At 32.2% G+C, this 23112-nt stretch overlaps 1 protein-coding gene, 1 long non-coding RNA gene and 2 pseudogenes across 5 annotated transcripts; 3 read left to right on the top strand and 1 right to left on the bottom strand.

Moving 5' to 3' along the window:
• The first annotated feature begins 269 nt into the window (after positions 1–269).
• On the top strand, positions 270–1107 carry LOC142605332 (antimicrobial ginkbilobin-2-like protein; annotated as a pseudogene).
• A 2070-nt stretch (positions 1108–3177) lies between these two features.
• Positions 3178–3903, top strand: LOC142642247 (antimicrobial ginkbilobin-2-like protein; annotated as a pseudogene).
• A 5968-nt stretch (positions 3904–9871) lies between these two features.
• LOC142605373 (uncharacterized) lies at positions 9872–11564 on the bottom strand. 4 transcript variants are annotated; one of them, XR_012839020.1, is made up of 5 exons: positions 11250–11444; positions 10946–11094; positions 10644–10757; positions 10272–10385; positions 9872–10176 (listed from the first exon to the last, which is right to left on the bottom strand). It is a non-coding gene; the product is annotated as an uncharacterized LOC142605373 (long non-coding RNA). The 4 variants fall into 4 exon arrangements; XR_012839022.1 differs by lacking the exons at positions 10946–11094; positions 11250–11444 and adding an exon at positions 11453–11564; XR_012839023.1 differs by lacking the exon at positions 10946–11094.
• A 2592-nt stretch (positions 11565–14156) lies between these two features.
• Positions 14157–15041, top strand: LOC142643486 (antimicrobial ginkbilobin-2-like protein). The gene has a single exon (XM_075818141.1). The coding sequence runs from the start codon at positions 14182–14184 to the stop codon at positions 14908–14910; it is 729 nt and encodes a 242-aa protein (XP_075674256.1). The 5' UTR covers positions 14157–14181; the 3' UTR covers positions 14911–15041.
• The last annotated feature ends 8071 nt before the right edge of the window (positions 15042–23112 follow it).

The following is a 23112-nucleotide window of genomic DNA, read 5'->3' on the forward strand; positions in this document are numbered from 1 at the left end:
TGAAATAAAATAATATGAGGGTTGATCGAGTGCACTTTCATTTTATTTTATTTTAATAACTTGATCAAAGTGCAGTTCTAGTTCCCATTTTTTACTTTTGCAAATAAAGCAACCCACATTGAAAATTTCTTGTTCAACTTCAACAATGATAAAGAAGAAATAGTCAGTCCCTTTTAACATTTCCAACTAGTATGAAGCTGAGATTTACTATAAATAAGTGCTGCATGGTCCATACTTGGAACCCATCATCCTCTCATTTCCTTCTGAAAATGTCTTCCTCACAGCTCACCTTCTCAATCTACCTGCTAACCTTTGCTTTCTTTCTCCAAACCATTTTTGGAGTCATCCCCCCTCTCTACAATATTTGTTCAGGCTCTGAGAACTTCACCACCAATGACCAATATGAATAAAACCTAAGAAAGCTCTTAGGTAATCTTAACTACCAAACCCCTCCTCTTGGTTTCGGTCTTGGTTCAGTAAGTTGGTACCCATACCAAACTTATGGGCTTGCTCTTTGTCGTGGAGACATTGCAGCCGCAGATTGCAAGGCGTGTGTTAATGAGGCTAGCAACGAAATTCACAGACGTTGCCCATATGACAAAGGTGCAATTATATGGTACGATAATTGTCTTTTGAAGTACTCAAACAAGGACTTTTGGGTCGAATTGATAATGAAAATTGGTTCTCTTTGTTGAATGTGAAAAATGTGAGTGAGCCAACAATATTTAACCAAAAGACTAGGGAGTTATTGAGCCAACTAGCCAAGGGTGCATCTTTCACTGTTAAAAAGTCTGGAGTCGGAGAGCTAAACCTAGGATTGGGAGAATCAACCAAACTCTATGGCTTGGCTCAATGCACATGGGACCTTTCTACCACCGAATGTTTTCAATGTCTTGATGATGCAATGGGTCAACTTCCTAGTTGTTGTGATGGGAAACAAGGAGGAAGAGTTGTTGGTGGGAGTTGCAACATAAGATATGAGATTTACCCATTTGTCAATGCTTAGTTCGATGTGGAATGCTCTAGGTTTCAGGTGCCTTTTTCATGATCTCACTTTGGAGGGATACTCAAGAATAATGATCTATGATTCTTTAATTTTCTTTGAACCAATGGAATTATATAATTCATTGCCAATAAAATTGATTTGTTTTGGTTTTCTTGATTTTTTTACGTCAAATAATTCAATAAGAATCTCTCGATTTAGGGTGATAGGTGTTGTTAGTTGAAGCTCCATTATGACACTCACTATCCAGGAGCACAAAAACTCACAATTCACTCAAGGTGAGGTTCTCTACGCGCTTGCACTAACCACAGGCTTTTACCTTTCTTTTCCAACGGTAATTTATTTTGATGGTTGAATATATCCTTACTACAATTATTGTAGTTTTTTTTTTTCGGGGCCCTCGATGAAATACATGACACTTGAAGTCTAAATTGCCAACAAATATGAGTGGAGTTAAAAGTACACAGAACAGGCATACATGGATCTCGGATGTCGGATGTTGGTCCTCTAATAAGCACGTAAGCAATAATTATAATGGCTAGGTTACAAAGAGAGTATAGGAAGACAATGCATTTTTAGAACGAACTTATTACGACTTGAGTAGAGGAGCGGCAATTACTAGACCTGGATTTATTATAGTCAGACTTATCAGTGCGCATGGAAGAGGCAATAGAAGTGTTAGCTGTCAACATGGTAAAGCTTTTTTTGGAGTTGCAAGCTCTGTAGACGAGTCTTCTCACAAGCTAACTCATTAAGGGCTAGGGTGGGAGGAGAGCGATTAAGCAGCTGACTGCAGAGAGGCTGAGGCTCATAGTCATTATGTAAAGCTATCAAGAATCGGTAGAGAGGGACTGATCTTGTTATACAGTGTACTTGGCTGGATAGGTGGGAGTCCCAAATTATATGAATGGCACAGTTTAACCATGAGTTGATATTCCTTGGAACCATGAGGAGCAAAATAGTGTTTGTCTAGCATATATGGTAACAACCTAAGGAAAAATACTAATAATATTTACGATTATATCTAAAAGGTACAATTAAGACTTCTTATAGTTATTAATAAAACTCAAATCAACCAACACAAAAAAACAATAAAAATTCAACTTTCATAAATTCAAATCAACCCTACTAGTCAACAGTTTCCAATAATGGTTCAAACCATGGGTTTCGATTGCAAATCATACTCAAGTCAAGTATGGTCAAGTCAGATTGGGTAACATGAACCAAAACTGATGTGAAACTTGGTGTTGACATGGCAATTTTCATGCCACATAAAATGACGTGGGAGGTAACATGGCTATGCTGATGTGGCAATAGAGCTAGAATGGTAGTGCTGCCATCGCAGATGTTGTTGATAGGTGATGTGAAATTGACCTTAGGGTTGACATGGCATTCTATGAATGTTACAAGTCTCAATACCATGTGCTTGGCTGTTGGAGACACTATGGCATGTGAGAAGATGGCGTCGATAGCTGGGATCACCATGATTCTTCCACCGATGGCGGTGGTGAATTGTATGGAGGCTCAGAGACAAAAATTGTGAGTGTGGCAACTATCTTGTAGTGATGATAGTGGTGAAGGAAAGACGGTGATAGTAGGCTTGAGAAAGCAAAGGTAGTAGAAAAATGCCAAGGAAGACAAACTATTCTTGAATAAAGAAATACCAAAGTGTGTGTATATATATGTGTGTGTGTCTCAAATATCATGTTAGAATGGAGGAGAAATTCTCAATGTATTGCCTTCTGTGTAAAACGGTACAAGGACATTAGTGTTGTATAAGTAATAGGAATCTCGTATGATTAAATTATAATAAGATTGGGTCCCGGTTAGACTTTGAACTAATAAGAACGCTTTAGAAATTTCATTTTAATTATTGTGGCAATTTTCTCATCTTCTACCTTTCATTTCAATAAAATATTAGGGTTATCAAGTGGTTTTTTCTATTTCATTGATAAGTTAGATTAAATAATACAGATTTTGCTTCCCCAGTTTTGACTTTTTGTAAAGAACGCAGCGCAGTTTTGAAAATTTCTTGTCAATTTGACATGTTATTTAGAAGAAAAAGTCAAACCTTTTAATGTTTCGGCCATATATTGAAGCTAAGATTTACTATTTATAACCGCTGCATTGTCCATAGTTTAAACCCATCAACCTTCTCTGATTTCCTATTGAAAATGTCTTCCTCGCACTTCACTTTCTCCATCTACTTTCTAACCTTTGCTCTCTTTCTCCAAACCATTTTTGGAGCCAGCCCTCTCTTCCATATCTGTTCAAACTCTGAGAACTTCACCACCAATGACCAGTATGAAAAAAACCTGAGAAAGCTCTTGGCTAATCTTAACTACCAAACCCCTCCCCTTGGTTTTGGTCTTGGTTCAGTGGGTTGGTATCAGTACCAAACTTATGGGATTGCTCTTTGTCGTGGAGACGTAGCAACCATAGATTGCAAGACGTGTGTAAATGAGGCCACCAACGAAATTCACAAACTTTGCCGTATGATAAAGGTGCAATTATATGGTACGATAATTGTCTTTTGAAGTACTCAAACAAGAATTTCTTAGGTCAAATTGATAATGAAAATTGGTTCTCCTTGTTGAATGTGCAAAATGTGAGTGATCCAACAATATTTAACCAAAAGACTAGGGAGTTGTTGAGCCAACTAGCTACGGAGGCGTCTGTCTCTACAAAAAAGTATGCAACTGGACACAGAGCTCAGAGAATCAACCAAACTCTATGGCTTGGCTCAATGCACATGGGACCTTTCTAGCAATGATTGTTTTCAGTGTCTTGATGATGCAATTGGCCAACTTCCAAGTTGTTGTGATGGGAATGAAGGAGGGAGAGTTGTTGGTGGGAGTTGGAACATAAGATATGAGATTTACCCGTTTCTCAGTTCTTAATATTGGACTCAGGAGTTTGTTTATGATTCTTACTTTTAGAGAGAAATTAAGGAATAATTCTTAGTAGTTCTTTATTTTTCATTGGACGAATGTAATTATAAAATTCATTTTCAATAAATTGAATTTATTTTTGCCGTTTGATAAATGAAGTGGTGATTCCATTTGTAAGTCACCCGATTTAGAGGGATAAGTAATATTGTTAGTTGTGCCTCCATTGTGTGATATACTATCGAAGAGCACTAAAAATCCTATGTATTAATTGTTCATTGATCCTGCATCATGTGATATCCTATCTAGGAGCACCAAAAATCCCAATCCACCTGGTTGCAATTTTCAACACGATTGCACTTGCTAAAATTGTTAGTGATTGAGTGATGAGCATAATCATATAAGAGAGAGCTAACATGGAGATTTATGTGGTTCAGCTTGATGCCTATATAAATCCATAATGAAAGTCCTTGGCAGCTAGATATTTGACATTAAGCTCTCGTTTAAAATGAATTCCATGTAGAATTTATATGCTAGAAAACTCAATGTTAATTTGCTTATTCTACAAGAAAATTGGCCTAAAATTGGATTGAACCTCTTGGACCATAATATGTCTAACAGCACTAACCACATGCTTTTATCTTTCCTTTCCCTTAATAATTTATTTTGACAGTTGTTTCCTTCGCTACATTAACTATAGCTTCTTGTTGAGGTCCTCAATGAACAAGATGAAACTATAAAGTGTGACTCGCGAATGGGTGTTAGTGGAGCGGAGCACCAAGGTTCTTCAAAGCCAGGATCATCAACTAGTGGATTTTTTTTGAAAGCCAATGTTCGCTACCTAGTTGTTTACATTTGTTCTACATAGTCAAGGATCGCAACCTAAGCGTTCAGTTTGACTCTTAATTTGTTTTCCAAAGGAGGTCAATGTAGCAATTAGGTAAAAGAAATAAGAAATTTCCCAGGAGTTTGTTTTTTGTGAGAGAAAACTATTTTGGTGTATTGAGTTTGGATTTTGTGAGAGTGTCTTTACGCCAGCTTTGTATCTTGTATTTGTTAGTGAAATTTTCTCATTATCATCGCTTGTGAACATTGGCAAAAGGTCGAACCACATAAATCCTTAGTCCTCTCTCTTTTGTGTATGGTTGTCTATTCTTCTTTTGGGTTCTTTCCTATTATTTAGTTTGGTGATCTTTCTAAAGTCATAATATTTTCATAATCATCCAATGTGTGAGTGCTATTTGAAAGCCATTTCCTACTACAACTAGTATCAAAGCTTTAGTTATTACAAAAAATAGTATCAAGGTCAATGGCTTGATGGGCAAGTGTTTGTTAGTAGGTACAACCATATAAAATGAGAAAAACTATCATGTTAGCTCTACCCCTGGTTGAGTAAAGGTTCTCTACTAGTTGTGATTGGTGACTCAAGGTAATTGTGCATATTGGTAACTCTCATAGTTGTACAAGGAAGACTCATGACTCCACCCATCGTCAAACAAAGAACATCTATTGGTGATAGTAATGCTTAACATATGGTATTTGAGCTTGTTTATTGTAATAGGGGAATTCTCTAATACCAATTTGTTATGGGAAATAGCTTTTGGTATTCTGACACAAGATTTGTTCTCTTTTTTAGACCCATGTATACTCAGATTGTTTAACCTAATAAATTAACCAAGTTGACACTAAGGCTTATTATACAGATCTAGGTTAAACATATATAATCATATCACATAGTGCGGAAAAGTAAAAGAGACAGGTGATATGATTACCTAGAAAAACCAATTAAACCAACAGTTTCAAGGTAAAAAACTTGGGGAGGATTTAACCTAATCTATCCTCAAAGTAACAAATTCACTATAATAGAATGGAAGTTTTACAATAGATTTTAACACTAAATCTAAAACTACCTTTTGTAGTACTTACTCACACAACTACGCGCAGTTTTGAATCCACAGACTCTCTTATCTAAATTTACAGAACACAAACACTCCCGTTTGTGACTCTAAAATTCCACTCAAAGTTTTAAATCATCAGCTATGTATAATCTTGTATGCAGCAACTTAATCCACTAGCTCTTGAATACAGGTCTTCTTTCTGATAGATGTTTGTTAAGTTAGAAGGTTACGGAAACCTCACAAATCAATTACTCACAAGACTTTCAAGAACTTCTGAAACGTATTTGGGTTTTTCTTTTTATACCTAGTAGTATTGGACACAAACCCTAGACGTTTTCATGGGCTTTGGGCCTGATTTAATATCTACAGACAATGATTTTCGATTGGTCGAGCCTTTCTTTCGATCGGTCGAGCCTGGCAGAACCTGAATTCTTCTTTTTGTAGTTTGACTTTTCTTGAATACTGACTTAAACCTATATGAGCAATGTCTAACACTTAAACTAGACATGTTTTTGTTTTTGGTTTGCCATCTTACATAAAATTAGATCATAAACATTTATTCCTAAATATTTAGAACCTAACAAGATTGATGGTGAATATACCATGGATTTAGAAATTAAAGATCACTGAATATAAATAATAGAAATGAGCAAAAAGATGGAGAAAAGTTGGATATTTTGCACTCTTTTCGTTAATATCTAATGTGAAATTTCACTACTTAACTAACCACCACTCACACATGAATATTCTAACATCTATAAGATGGAGTCATGAAAAATAGAGAGAGACCTCAAAGGAAAAGTGAATAGCAAAGAGAAAGTGAATTTAGGAGAAGGGGGGGGGGGGGGGGGAGTTGTACTATTATCATTGATTAATTATATAGCTTGCTTTTGTTTATATTAATACTAGTATATAGCCCTGTGCATATATAAAAGTACAATTAAAAATAATCATAATTATACGATTTAAATTATACATGGTATTAGTTTACAATTTTTAAAATCATATATATATATATATATAATTTAGAATTTATTTAGTATTATACTTTTCGGTTTTTGCACCCAATAATTCATTTGTCAAAAAAATTAAAAACTTAGATGGTCACGTGGTGAAAAATTGGACTCGAATTGAAATCCAATTTAGAATCAAATTGGATTTAGACTCTTTAATTTTTACACTCAATAATTCACTTGATACAAAATTAAAAATTAAATGGAACACGTGGCGCAAAATTTAGAATTCAATTAAAATCTAATTGAATTTTTTTCACCAAGCTTTGGCTATATATATATATATATATATATATATATGCACACACACCATGTTGAGTATGCTAGAGTAGAAGAGGAAGTTGAATCATAAAGTATAGAACACAAGAACACTAGAATTATGTGGTTCAACCAAATAGCTTATGTCTACAGAGAAAACTCTTAAGAGCTAGACATTTAATATATGAGAATATAGTACGAATTATGTATTACAATAAACCATAACATGATATATATAATAAGCTAAAACTTAGATTAGCCATACATTAACTATGTTTAATAAACTTCTAGTAAAAATAGGAGACTTGACTTGCACAAATCAAAAAAATTGGACTTGGGCTAATATATCTCTAATAATATATTTACAGTCTAAGAAAGAAGATGAAATGAAAGCAACTCAACTTTGTTACAATAATTTACAACCGATTGTTAACTGCACTAACACACCGCCTCACTAATTTAACAGGTTGCTTGCTTGGATGCTTAGTCATTTTTTCAAGCTGCAACAAGTGGCTTATGCTGATTGCAACAGTGAGCGTACTAACCACTTGTGCTAATATGGCTTTGAAAACATATATATAATTCTCTTTCTGGTGGAGGGACCAAGTTTTTCTCTTTAAAAAACATATACTCGGCCAACAGATTTAAAAAAAAAAAAAAATGAAAGGGTTTTGTATTTTATTCCATCATTGCATCTGGATCAATACATTATTGTTAAAAGTCTGGGGCATTCTCCATCCAGCACGTACATGCTATGTCTAGCAAATAAATTGACTAAGATTTTCTTCTCGATCAGAATTTTGTGTCACAATTTTTATCATAATTTTAACGTAGCAAATAATGAGAAGCCATTTATTACTTTTATATAAATCTATCATTTTATTTCAAATACTTAAAGTCAGACGCATCAAAATTATAGCAAAGTTGTGTTCATTGATTTTCTCAAAAGTAAAAGCTAATAGATATGCAGTACTGTTTCCTTGTCTTCTAACGCACATGTTAACACCAACTTCTTTCTTCTTACAATTAGCTAGTTACAATGGAGACCAAAAGAGAGAATTGAACCCTACATATTTTTATTAAAAATACTAGGAACTGTCACCTAAACTACAAAGCACTTATCATCTTCAAAAATAGCTGTCCATGAAACAGCTTTACAGTCAATGCAAATCCTGCATTTTTTTTTTTTTTTGCGTTCAAATCTTGATTTGTATATCCAAACCACAAAATAAAATTTAAGGTATTATCTAGAACATGTGAACAAACAAGTCAAGGTCTTATCTAGAATATATGATTATTCGTAAAGATACTAGGCATATACGCTTAATCACCCAACAAATGACTGCGCACTACTAAACATTCAACTTTTTACGCGCACGGAGCGTATAATTAAGTCATGGCAATAAACTATTCTGCCATTGATAGAAGGGTTTGTTGTAATAGTCTTCTTCTTTTTTTCTAGACAAGAAATTAAAAGAAAAAATTTAAAAAGAAGCTAAATTTCTCCAAAATAATGTGATCTTCAATCATGCTGATATATATCAATGGAACCGAAATGGTTGAAGATAGTATTTTGCAGCTCTATGTATTTAGAGTACCATTTGCTTCATCCTGTCTCGTCACAAATTATCAAATCATCAAAATTTAGCTTCATATGATAGAAGGAGAATAAATATCCTCTGTTTCATATTAAGAGTGTTCAACTTTATTATTCATCAATTATATTAAATCAGTTTCTGCCTTTAGAAAAATGAAAATAAAATTAAAATTAAAAACTTGTGTTATGTTATAAGGAATAGATTTATGTTATTAGGAATAGAAAGGGATTGTGTGACAAATTAAATTGTGGTAGGTGAAACTTAAAATGGAATACACACATTGAGAAATAGGATTTTTATTTGAGAAGGGTGCTGTTTGGTGATAGATTTCCTATATGGGTTGTTGGAATAGTCCAATTAAATTTTCATGAACCTGTTTGACCAATGATAGATCCAGAATTTCAGCTTTGCGGGGCCTATAAACCCCAAAAAAAAAAAAAAAATCAATAATGAAAATTAAAGAACGGAGTCAGTACTTGGAATTAGAGGGCAGCTTGCTTATTGGTTAAGTGTAACAACTTTTACCTTCAACTCTGCTGTTTAATCATTGAGGGTTTTTATTTTTTTATTTTTATCTTTGTTGCATGCGTCTACAGTTGGATAAAGACAAAATTATTGTGTTCAAATTAAAATTTTTAGAGGACCATATTATTTGATTTGGGTAAAATAGGTTGATTAAGCTTAATATTTTTTGGCCTTACTATTGGTAATTTTTGTTGTTAGGCAAATTTTTTTGGACTTGTATATTTTGTTCTATATTTTAGCTCTATAAATTTTTTAATGGAAATTAAAGGAGGAAAATGCTAGAGTTACAAATTTTTTTACAAATTACTGGTATGTGAAGTGGTTATTGGTGAGTAAAAATGTGATGTAAATGGTAGATCCGGATACGAATAACAAAAATTTGCTTCTTTAATTGTTTGTAAAAATGTTGTATAAAAGTTTGTGGTGATAGCATTATTTTTAAAAGAATCAATGATCTTGTTAATAAAAAAAGTGTAACTTTATAGAATAAAATTGTTAGAATAAGTAATTAGGTAAAAGGGGGGGGGGGGGGAGTGCAGTTGCCCCCAAGTCTTTGTTTGCTAGTTGATCTTTATAATCATTACTAACCAATTGGCAAAATTCAGAAGAAATGATAATAATAATGAATATAAAATGATATAATGATCTTCAACAAAAAAAAATGAAGAATTGAAAATAAGCTGGTACCAATTCCTTAGCTATTTCTCATTATTCTTCCATACAGTAATAATTTAGACAAATCTTCAAATCCCAAATATCAGTCCCACCTCAAAGTGCATATAATGCTAAGATAGATTCATACAAATCACAGAATCACGTTTGCAAATCGCTAAGACATACCAAACTCCATTTAAATTGAGTTCAACACACTAAGTTCTAGTAAAGTAAAATCAAACCTTACTTATCTCATCAGAATAATGGTGCTTCAGAATCATTATAAGATCCCTTATAACCAGAGGGTTTGAGAGGCAAACCAGACTCAGCTGGATTGATCTGGCAAAATTTTTGTAAAACACAGAATAATAACAGGATCAGGTACTTGAAGATTCATAAAAGAACAAAATGGAGTCTAAGAAAATTCTAACCACCTCTTTTGTAGTAGCCTGCCTCATATAATTAGCTTGAGAAACAGATCCTTTCCTCGCAAAAAACATCCTATTATCACACCTTTGGATCACAGAGTTTAAATTGCTATTGCAGTTCTGAACCAAGAAAGTAGAGTGGACAAATTAAGCAAGTGTAACCAAAAATTGGGAAAATCAAAGAAACTGTTCTTAATAGTTAATACACTAAATGGAATTTAAGAAAATTGTAAAAAGCTCTTCAATGGTAGCCTGCTCACTACTGCAGTTCTGAGACAAGAAAGAAGAGTGGATAAATAAAGTGAGTGTAACCAAAGATTGGGAAAACAAAGAAACTGCTCTTCCTACACAAAATAGGATTTAAAAAACTACAAACACCTCTTCAATGGTAGCCTGCCTCATGAACTTAGCTTGAGAAACAGATCCTTGCCTTGCAAAAAACATCCTGTTATCACACCTCCGGAGCACAGAGTTTAAACTGCTACTGCAGTTCTGAGACAGGAAAAAAGAGTAGATAAGTTAATCGAGTGTAAGGAAATAACTAGAAAACATTACTCACTTAAGTTATAGTGTAAATCTAATGGATGTCTTTTAGCAAAAAAGAGTAAATATAATTGATGTTTGTAAGCAAAGAATTGATTCATGTTTACAACAAGGCTCAAGAGATACCCATGCCTAACCTATGAATATCTGAATAACAAAGACTTCCTGACGCTTGGAGCTCCAAATTACTGAAAAGCTCAATGACACCACTACATTTATTACATTACACCTTCCTCAGAGTCGTTCAAAAATCACTTTTTATGGGTACGTTGATGATAGACGCTAGCTGAAAAAAAAAAGCACTCAACAGTGGTCCTCAAGATCCACAAACATCATGGATTTTAACATAACCAGTTGTTTCTACAAGGTAATATGAGTCTCAAAAAAATACTTTTACAATGAATTCAGATAACAAAATTAAAGAATCTCGTGGGAAAATACCTTACAAGCAACATGGTCGTTTGTGTACAATTTGACAATAAATTGTATGAAGACTTAAATTATCACCTTCTTGCCAAAACCAGACATTGTTCTGGATGTTTAAATTGCACTCGATTGAATCAGCTTTCATGAGCAATATTTTCAATTTGGTAAACCATCATGAAAATTACTTTGTTCCATTATCTATTGTCATTAGTTTGTACCTTTCTAGTGCATTAGACCTGGTCCTTCCGCCTTCTTTTTTTCTTTTTTTCCTGATAAGTAATGTAATTTATTGCAGAAAAGCTACCTCATGTGTGATAGAACACAAGGAAGCTGAAAAAATACATCAAGTTAGCAACTAAGACCCCCCTTTTGTCTGACGTCAATTACTCTTCACACTTGATCCTCAATATAGATAATACATACTCTACTGGACCAAGCGCAATTCTAAGTGTGGGCAAAAAGAAATAAGATGAATTTTGATTTCTTATATTAGTTACTTTTAGAATTTCAAAACATCAAAACATCAAAATTTAGCTTCATATGATAGAAGGAGAATAAATATCCTCTGTTTCATATTAAGGGTGTTCAACTTTATTATTCATCAGTTATATTAAATCAGTTTCTGCCATTAAAAAAATTAAAATTAAAATCTTGTGTTATGTTAAAAGGAATAGATTTATGTTATTAGGAATAGAAAGGGATTGTGTGACAAATTAAATTGTGGTAGGTGAAACTTAAAATGGAATACACACATTGAGAAATAGGATTTTTATTTGAGAAGGGTGCTGTTTGGGGATAGATTTCCTATATGGGTTGTTGGAATAGTCCAATTAAATTTTCATGAACCTGTTTGACCAATGATATATCCAGAATTTCAGCTTTGTGGGGCCTATAAACCCCCAAAAAAAAATCATTAATGAAAATATGATAAGATTCAACACTAACTTAATGAAAATTAAAAAAAAAAAAAAAAAATTAGAAGAAATGAAAAATTAAAATTGGTGTCCATTAAATGTTAACGAAAGAAAAGACACAAACAAGTTTTTATCAATACATTAAATCAATCATTTATCAAGTACAACATGGCATACTTTTAAATCCCAAAAGTTATCTTTGTTAAGTTTTCTACTATGATTAACACTATTTTCCTTTCAAAGTAAATAATCAAAGAGTCTTTGAGAGAATAATATTACATTTTGTTGTGAAGTTTAGTTTTAAAGTATTCGTGGCTACAAAACTGTTGGCTTTGTAGTTGCAATAAGTTGGAAGATTGCTGATCCAAGAACAGAGTCAGTACTTGGAATTAGAGGGCAGCTTGCTTATTGGTTAAGTGCAGTAACTTTTACCTTCAACTCTGCTGTTTAACCATTGAGGGTTTTTATTTATTTATTTTTATCTTTGTTGCGTGCGTCTACTGTTGGATAAAGACAAAATTATTTTGTTCAAATTAAAATTTTTAGAGGACCATGTTATTTGTTTTGGGTAAAATAGGTTGATTAAGCTTAGTATTTTTTGGCCTTACTATTGGTAATTTTTGTTGTTAGGCAAATTTTCTTGGACTTGTATATTTTGTTTTATATTTTAGCTCTATAAATTTTTTAATGGAAATTAAATGAGGAAAATGCTAGAGTTACAAATTTTTTTACAAATTATTGGTATGTGAAGTCGTTATTGGTGAGTAAAAATGTGATGTAAATGGTAGATCTGGATACGAACAACAAGAATTTTCTACTTTAATTGTTTGTAAAAATGTTATATAAAAGTTTGTGGTTATAGCATTACTCTTAAAAGAATTAATAATATTGTTAATAAAAAAAGTGTAACTTTATAGAATAAAATTGTTAGAATAAGTAATTAGCTAAAATAAAAAAGAGGGGGGCGGGGAGTGCAGTTGCCCCCAAGTCTTTGTTTGCTAGTTGATCTTTATAATCATTACTAACAATTGGCAAAATTCAGAAGAAATAATAATAATAATGAATATAAAATGATATGTGTACTTGAGATCTTTGAATATCCCCGGCCCATAAATAATTTGACGGAAAAAATATTTGGTTAAAAATGAAGCATATATAATAATAATAATAATAATAATAATAATAAAAGGATTATTACTGTATAAAACACAAAAAAATGTAAAAATAAAAAAATAATTTTCAATGTTTTATGCTACAAATGATTTTACTTTTTCTAGGAGAGCCACACGTCATAGGCTAGGCTAGTCGACCATTCCTGGGTGCCAAACTTTAAATATTTATATAAATTTATTTGTTATAAAATAAATAAATTTTCAAGAAGGGGTTTAGCCTATTTTTTTCATAGGCTAGTAGGGGGGGAAAATAGATAAATACCCTTTATTTTTAAAATATATAACAAAGTGCACACAAGAAGGGGTTTAGCCTATGTAGCAAGATGCTCCTATTTTAAAACTCAATTTTAGCAAAATCGAGTTCTGCGTAAAACTCCTAGTCATTTTCCTCAAAATTTTGTTCTACCTTTTAATATGTTCTTTAATACTTAAAACCCAATTAGGCTTGACAACTTCTTTTGAATAAATTGTATCTATTATTATCATACATGATATCCTCAGTTGTGATTTTCTTAAGTACGCCATTTTCAATCTAATAATTACAACAGGTTTTGTAATAATGTTTTAGAACTACCCTTTTTAATATTTAGGTGATTTTTCACCTTCTAAGTTTTGTAGCAATCCAATATATTATTACGGTTGACGGAGTGCACCTTCAACTTTCTGGATAATTAGTTTATTTTGAGTGCAGTTTGAGCTTCCGCACTTTTGACTTTGACAATTAACGGAGCACATTTTGACAATTTCTTGTCAACTTGAACAGTTGTATAGAAGAAATAGTAAGCACGAGATTTACTATAAATAACAGCTGCATGGACCAAAGTTTAAACCCATCAATCACCCTCTCATTTCCTTTTGACAATGTCTTCCTCACACTTCACCTTCTCCATCTACTTCCTAACCTTTGCTCTCTTTCTCCAAACCATTTTTGGAGCTAGCCCTCTCTTCCATTTCTGTTCAAGCTCTGAGAACTTCACCACCAATGACCCATATGAATCAAACCTAAAAAAGCTCTTGGGTAACCTTTACTATCAAACCCCTCTCCTGGGCTTTGGTCTTGGTTCAGTGGGTTCATATCCATACCAAACTAATGGACTTGCTCTTTGTCGTGGTGATGTTGCAACCACAGACTGCAAGACTTGTGTCAATGAGGCTAGTAATGAAATTCACAAACTTTGCCCATACAATAAAGGTGCCATTATATGGTACGACAATTGTCTTGTGAAGTACTTGAACAAGGATTTCTTTGGCCAAATTGATAATCAAAACAAGTTCTACTTGTGGAACATGAGAAATGTTAGCGATCCGACAACATTTAACAAAAAGACAAGAAAGTTGTTGAGCCTTCTAGCCAAAGAAGCATCTGTTACTCCAAAACTGTATGCAGTTGGAGAGCTAGAGCTTGGAGAATCAAAGAAGCTTTATGGTTTGGCCCAATGCACTAGGGATCTTTCTAACAGTGACTGCTTCAAGTGTCTTGATGGTGCAATTGGTGAACTTCCCCGATGTTGTAATGGTAAAGAAGGAGGAAGAGTTGTTGGTGGGAGTTGTAACATAAGATATGAGGTTTACCCATTTGTCAATTCTTAGATTATGTATGTCCTAGGGTTTAGAACTACCCATATGTCGTAACATAAAATAAAGTGTTTGTAGAAACACCCTTATGATGATTCTCCATTTTGGAAGAATGCAGAAATAGAACCTACTTTGTATTTGTTGGATGTTTCAACTTTCAACCATCCTCATATGTTGTTAAATAAATTTTCTTTTTATGACTGTTACGGATAAATGACAAATTTTGCATCCTTAAATGGACAAGTAGGGTGGATGACTTCAAAAAACTTAACAAAAAGTCTGATACTGAAATAAATTTTAAACAAATTTCATAATTATTGAGGTAGCATTAGTATAAACAAAAAGTAATGTTAGTAGTGGTCTTACGTGAAAATGACGTATACATTAATCACAATTTTTTACCTCAATAATTGTAAAATTTATTGTATTTGTAACATTGCTAACTTTTTTTTTTTTTTTTGAAAATATCATTGCTGAAAACTTAAACCATAACTATATAAAAATTTTAAAAGATTTAACTTATCTCTATATAAAAATAAAAGAGAAGGCTGCTAACTACTCTATATTAATTGTTTATATTTTTTTTTATCCTACTTGTCTTCTAATACATCTCTTGTGCAATAATTAACAAGAAATTTTTTTAGTTAAACTCTACTTTTATTTACTATTGGAGATAATACGAGTATAACATATGTCATAAAATGATCATGTGTCAACCTCGTGTCCAGTCCAATATAGGAGAGCACTAAAAAAAATTCTTACCCATTTTAAAACAATAATGTAGTACTACATTTCTTAGTTGCTGATTTCTATTGTGGCAAAAAATAAAATAACAATAACAATTATAATAATGAAAATAAAAGAGAAAGAGAGAGAAGGCTGCTAACTGCTCTATATTAATTGTGTATATATATATATTTTATCCTACTTCTCTTCTAATACATCTCTTGTGTAATAATCAACAAGAAAAAATTTTTAGTTAAACTAACTCTCACATAATTACGTATCTCTTTTTGCTAGTAGTGTCATTTTTGTTTATGTTTCTTTTGTTTTCTTTTTTTTGACAAAGCTACCCAAATCCCAGGTAGCAATCAATGAGACAATACATATTTATTTGAGATTCACTTATTTTGTTGAAATTAAAAAAAGTTGCTAAAAATACTGTAGATAAAAATAAAAATTAACTGAAATAGTACAATGAAACTCATGAATAGTACCAAAAATAGGCTTAATAGTAAAATAAGCTGACTTTTTAATTTGTGCCAAAGACACACTACATACCATTCCTCCTCTTTTTATATAAAAAAATAAATAAATAATTTGAGAGACAACAGGTGTCATTGGATTTTTAGTGCGGTAGAAAGAAAAAATTTTAGAGAGAGAGAGAGAGAGAGAGAGAGAGAGAGAATCAGAAAAAAAAAAAATATATATATATATCTTTTTTTAAGGTCAAACACTCAAACCATAACCTTTTCTTTTTCTTTTTCTTTTTTTAATTATGGTCAAACCATGAATAACTGGTAGACGAAAACCAAGAAACTGGATTAGAAAAAAAAAATTTATTATCTTTTTCTACAACATGTGACAAAACAAGACAAGGTGGCGATTATATATATATAATTATAAATGCAAAATCGCCTAAAATATTACTGTGCCGCAGCACCGAACATGCAAAATCACGGCAAGTTGGATGGTTCGCTGTAATAGTTGCTTTCCCCTTTTATCTAGGCCAAAAATAAATAAATAAAAAGAGGAAAAAGAGTAACAAATCTGCCAAAATAATGTGATCTGGGATAGAACTTATATCAATGGAACAAAAATAGTTGAACCGTTAAACCCACCTTGCGAGAATGTATGCAGCACTCATTGCAGCTCTAATATCCTGTGTTGTTGAGATTGGTAAAATGAAAAAAAAAAAAAAAAAAAAAAATTACCTTTTTAAGATTAGTGTTACATTAATTTGAAAATTTTATGTTCTAAAATTGACCATATTCTTAGGATCATTATTCTTTTATTATTAATGTGCCCAATCAAATGACGCATCAACATCAAAATTGGCCTGTGCACTAAAGTGGAGCAGTTTACAACATTTAAGGATTTGATTTTTTTTTTTTGGAAACTGATTTGATTTTTATTTCTTAAACTCTAAAGACCAAATTAAAAACCGAAGAAAATTTTAAACAATAAACTGGTACTATTCATAGGAAACCCTCATATTAATTAGGAATTATATGTAAATTTAAATAAATATATATATATATATATAATAAACAAAAAACCAAAGATTCTTATTGATTATAAAATAATTTTAAAAAAATAGAAAAAATTCCTTATATATATTTTAAAACTAATGAAAAATTTGACTTTTAATCGAAACAATATTCACGTCTATATATTTAAAACTCTTCCAATAGGATTTCAATTAAAGTAAACTATGTTAATAATTTTAATGTACTTATAATAAGGCATAGAGCAAAATTATTTCATACAACTTATAATACTTATATTTAGTACGCATGTGATCAACACTTTTTTTGGTTGTTGCAAATGGTATCGGAGCCAACCAGTAATGTCATGTGACTCAAGAGTAGTACAAGACAACTTGAACTCTGATGAGGACATATGAAATTTATGTGAGAGGGATTGTGCCATCTTGATTTCGTAAATTTGATTGAAGAAGATGTTAGAATTTAGACCCCTGTAAAACTAGATTGTTTAACCTAATTAATTAACCAAGTGAATACTTATGTTTATTATTCAAATCTAGGTTAACACAATCATAAAATCATATCAATACAAAGTGCGGAATATAAAAAAACACAAAAATATGATGACCTATGAAAACCAAACCGGTAAAAAACCTGGGGAGGATTTAACCTAACTATCCTCAAGGTAAACCTAAATCCATTATGAAAGAATCGAAGTTTTACAATAGCAACTTAGACCACTAACATCCTATTGCTACCCACCAGTAGAACTTACTGACACGACCACGAGCAAGCTATGAGACCACGGACTCCTTCTTTCTTGGATTTTCCAGCAAGTACAAGCACCCCCGCTTGTGTATCTTTAAGCTCTTATGACAGCAACTAAACGATCATCAAGTTCTTGAAGCAATCTCCTTCTTGATAATCCTAAGCTTGTGTGAAGGCAAGCACCTCTCTGATCTCACAAGAGATTCACACAAACAACAATATGAGCAACAAAGACTCTAGAGAGATTTTGGGTACAAACCTTAGATACAAAAAGAAGCACACTCTTCTCTCTCTTAGAAATCTTTAAAAACGTGCTTAGGGTTTTCTTTATATAGTGGGAGAAGTAGATCTGAAACCCTAATCCTAAATGGGCTTGAACTGTGTTTGGGTCGACTTAAAATTCTGCAAAAAATTCCTGATGCACGATTCTCGATCGATCGAGTCTATTCTTCAATCGATCGAGCCGTACAGAAATAGAACAGTAATTTCCTATAACTACTCAATTCTAAACTTACATTAAACCAAACTTTGAGCAAGTCTAAACTTAGACTAAATGTTTTGATCATGGTTTGCCAACACAATACACATTGAAGTTCTAATACATTAGTCCCTAAGGTCTTAGAACCTAACAATCTCTCCCTTTGACAATCCGTGACAAAACACATCACAAACATGAAATGCTCAAAGTTACAAAAAGCCCAATCAGATTTAAAAAGCACTGAACTTAATTCAACCTAACTACTATCCATCAGTTGCAAGTGTAGACAGTAGCACGACTGAATCAACCTGTATATTCTTGAAACACTCAACAAACGCATAAACGCATGTGTGACAGAAAAACAGCAAATATGCAAACTAACTCTCTCCCTAAGTTAGATACATCAAAAACAATTTCAACTCCCCCTAAACAGAACATTCTTGTATTTTTCACAAATATTCTCACATTTCATTTAAATCTCCCCCTTTTTGTCACGTATTGACAAAGATAGCTCAAACAAGGAGTAATAACTCAAAGGGAACAAGAGAAAATAGAGAATTAAGAGAACACAAAACAAGATAACTCTATAGAAAATAGAGACAACTCCTCCTATAAAGAGCAACAACTCCTCCTATGAACAACAAAGGTTTAAAAAAAACTTTTCTCCCCTTATAAAAATAGGAAAAACAGTTTTGGGAAAAAGTAGGAGGTGGAGAAAAAAACGACACAAACCAAACTCAAAAAAAATTTGAGGATACACATGAAGAAAAATATTCTCTCTTTCAATAAATGCAAACTTGATACTATGTGACCCATAAACAGTTGCATGAGTAGAGAAAATATTTGCACATTGATTATTCATCATATCTCTTAAGGAAAATATTTTCTATAGTTCACACATGAAAATAGCATATACTAGAAAGTACAAAGGACTCAAAAATTAATCAATCAATTTTTATATCAAGTTGAGTACCCAATTTAGCAAAGTGTATGCATGTTATGTATGAAAACAATGAGAGATATGGCTGCAAAATTGCAAGATGGATACAAAAAAAAAAAAAAAAAAAATCAATGCAATGCATGTGAATCCTAAACACAAATGATGCATGAAAAATTTGGTCAAACATCGAAAAACTAAAAAAATTTTAGTTTCAATCGATCAAATACCAATCGAGCCAAGCAGATTCAAACCAAAATTTTTAACGCAATTTCGATCGTTCGAGAAACAGTTTCGATCGATCAAAAATCTAGCAAATTTAAATTTTTGAAAAATAGAACAATTTTATGCAAAAACTCCTCAAATCATTGTATTTTATGAATGAAATGCATGAGTATGAGATCAAAAGTTTTTCAAAAACACTTGTATTCAACCCAGATTTTCCAAACAAGATTTTCACACTTTTTGTATAAAAAAAAAAAAAAAAATCAATGAACATATTTTGTATCAACACCATAGAAAAATTAATCTTTGATGGCCATAACAAGATCACACACAATAACATGTACCGAGTTTAACAAAGAGTAACCTGTGTTGTGTGTGCAACTAGCAAGAGCTTAAGATACATGTGAGGTGATAAGTAGATAAAAATCAACCACAATTTCTACAAAATCCATTACATAAATTCAAAAGAGACTATCCCTCAAAGAGTTACATCATATAACTCTCACATCTCATAGAATAAAAGCTTGCAATCATGTAAGTTTCTTAAGTTTGCTTCATAATGTACACACAGATTTTAAGATTTTCAGAAACTTATTAAATAAAAGCCGGGATAATGTACACACCAATTTCATTTATTTGATTTAGCATTAAGGCCAATAATGTACACACCAATTTTATCATTTAAACCGAGGCTACACCTTATGTTCTTTTTGTGCATGTGCTACACTTTCTCAAGCACAAAATCTTACAATATGCACTAAGGTGTTCATGATTGGCTAATAAACAGTAGTGAGATGGTTATTTATGCCTTTTTCATTAAGATCAAGTCCGACAATCAAAAACATGTGACTTCAAGATCAAGACAAAGCGATCAAAAACTATAAACATCTCCCACACAACATGCACTACAAAGCTCAAACTAGTAAAGTGCAATAGAAGAAGCTCATCCAAGCTAAACAAGGTACATAAACAAGTTATGTAAAGATAATATAGCCAACCTTGATTACAAATCCATGATATGTAATACAAAACACTTTTTTTTTTTTTTTTTTGGTTTTAAAAAATTTTATGACAAAAAACAAAAGCACACATTATGCTAAATGAACATTGCAAATGCAATGCATGACAGTGCTTAACTAAGCTATAGAGGGTACACAAACAAGAAATATCAATTTCTTAATTAACCCATGAATACATGTATAAACTAGTACATACTCACACAAAATCAGAAATAGCTTAGTACTTATATAACACATACTTTTCAAGCTTCTCCATAATGTCAAGCATGTTCTAAATCAAGAGAGAAATATTATAACTCATGTAATCCTCAAGAGAAATAAAACAAGACTCAAAATAAAATATTTTTGTCTTTTTGAAATTTTTCAATGTTTTTGGATTTTTTGTTTTAAAACAAAACAACCTAAGAAAATAAAACAACCAAAAACTAAAAGAAAACATGTCCATAATTAATTGAAAGAATTAAATCAAGGACAAGTTAACAACACTCACCTTAGAGAATCTTTTCTCACCCATATAGCACGAGTCTTCAGTTTTGTAGGTGAAAAACCATGAGAACTAGAGTGTATTTGAGGGATTACACCAATCTTCTGAGAAAAACTAAAATCCTGCAAATTCCTTTCACAAGCCAACAAGCTTAAATTTTTCAAAAGCATATGAAACAATTTATTTAGACTTATGGCAGGAGAAATATCATCACATATCCTAGATTGAAATACAGAATGTTTAAATTTTAATTTATGACAATTAGGACGAATGTGACCAGAGACACCACAAAAGTGACAAACATGAACAGATTTAAGAATATCAGTATTCCTAACAACAAATCTAGTCTCAGATTTTGGTTTTTGCCCCAACAAAGAACAATTTGGTCTAATATGACCAACAACACCACAAAGGTAACAAGTAGGCATAAAAACAGATTTGTTATGCTCTCTAACAATAGGTTTAGACTTAGGTGTAGAAACTTCAGTGTTTATATTAGAACTTTTACCTTTGTCTAACCTAGCAAAATAAATATTTTATATATTATTCCTCTTAAAATGAGGGATATAAACTTTTTCAGCTTTAGGCTTAAGAGAAACAGAAACACTTCTGTTATCAACAACAAGCTTGGTACTAGTCAAATTTTCAATTTTAGCCTTAGATTCAACTAACTCTTGTTCCAAGCTTTTCATCCTCTCATCTTGAGAGGAAATTTGATTTTTCAAAAATTCATTCTTTTTATTAGATTCATCTAATCTAACAACCAATTCCTCTTTCTCAAGATTAGCCAATTTTAACTCTTCTTTAAATTTCTTAGCAATTTTCAAAGATTTTGATAATTCCTTACGAAGAGTTTCACAAGCATCAATAAAATCAACAAAAACAATAGAGTTTTTTTTATTCAAATCATCACAAACATGAGTAGAAAGACACTTCAAATTATTCATGATAACAGGGGTCAAGGATCAGCTCAGAGATCAAAAGATCTACAACAAAAGAGCTACCTGCTCTGATACCATTTGTTAGAATTTAGACCCCTGTAAAACTAGATTGTTTAACCTAATTAATTAACCAAGTGAATACTTAGGTTTATTATTCAGATCTAAGTTAACACAATCATAGAATCATATCAATGCAAAGTGCGGAATATAAAAAAACACAAAGATTTGATGACCCCGGAAAACCAAATCAGTAAAAAACCTGGGGAAGATTTAACTTAGCTATTCTCAAGGTAAATCTGAATCCACTATGAAAGAATCGAAGTTGTACAATAACGACTTAGACCACTAACATCCTATTGCTACTCACCAGTAGAACTTACTGACACGACCACGTGCAAGCTCCGAAACCACGGACTCCTTCTTTCTTGAATTCTCCAGCAAGTACAAGCACCCCCGCTTGTGTATTTTTAAGCTCTTATGGCAGCAACTGAACGATCATCAAGTTCTTGAAGCAATCTCCTTCTTGATAATCCTAAGCTTGTGTGAAGGCAAGCATTTCTCTGATCTCACAAGAGATTCACACAAACAGCAATATGAGCAAAAAAGACTCTAGAGAGATTTTGGGTACAAACCTTAGATACAAAAAGAAGCACACTCTTCTCTCTCTTAGAAGTCTTTAAAAACCCTAATCCTAAATGAGCTTGAACTGTGTTTGGGTCGACTTAAAATTCTGCAAAAAATTCCTGATGCACGATTCTCGATTGATCGAGTCTATTCTTCAATCGATCGAGCCGTACAGAAATAGAATAGTAATTTCCTGTAACTACTCGATTCCAAACTTACATTAAACCAAACTTTGAGCAAGTCTAAACCTAGACTAAATGTTTTGATCATGGTTTACCAACACAATACACATTGAAGTTCTAATACATTAGTCCCTAAGGTCTTAGAACCTAACAGAAGAGTATTCACATCAGTCTGTGTATAATATAGAAAAAAGAAAGTGTAGAATTTACATAGCTTTGCCAAAAAATTACTCACATCAGTCTGTTTATAATTTGGTAAATTTATAAGTTTGCTACAATAATCATGTAAATTTACATTGACACTATTCATTTTGTATTTAATTGTTTATTCTTTCTTTACATATCTCAAGAA

This window comes from Castanea sativa, chromosome 7 (genome assembly GCF_040712315.1).
Source record: "Castanea sativa cultivar Marrone di Chiusa Pesio chromosome 7, ASM4071231v1".
Lineage (NCBI taxonomy): Eukaryota > Viridiplantae > Streptophyta > Magnoliopsida > Fagales > Fagaceae > Castanea > Castanea sativa.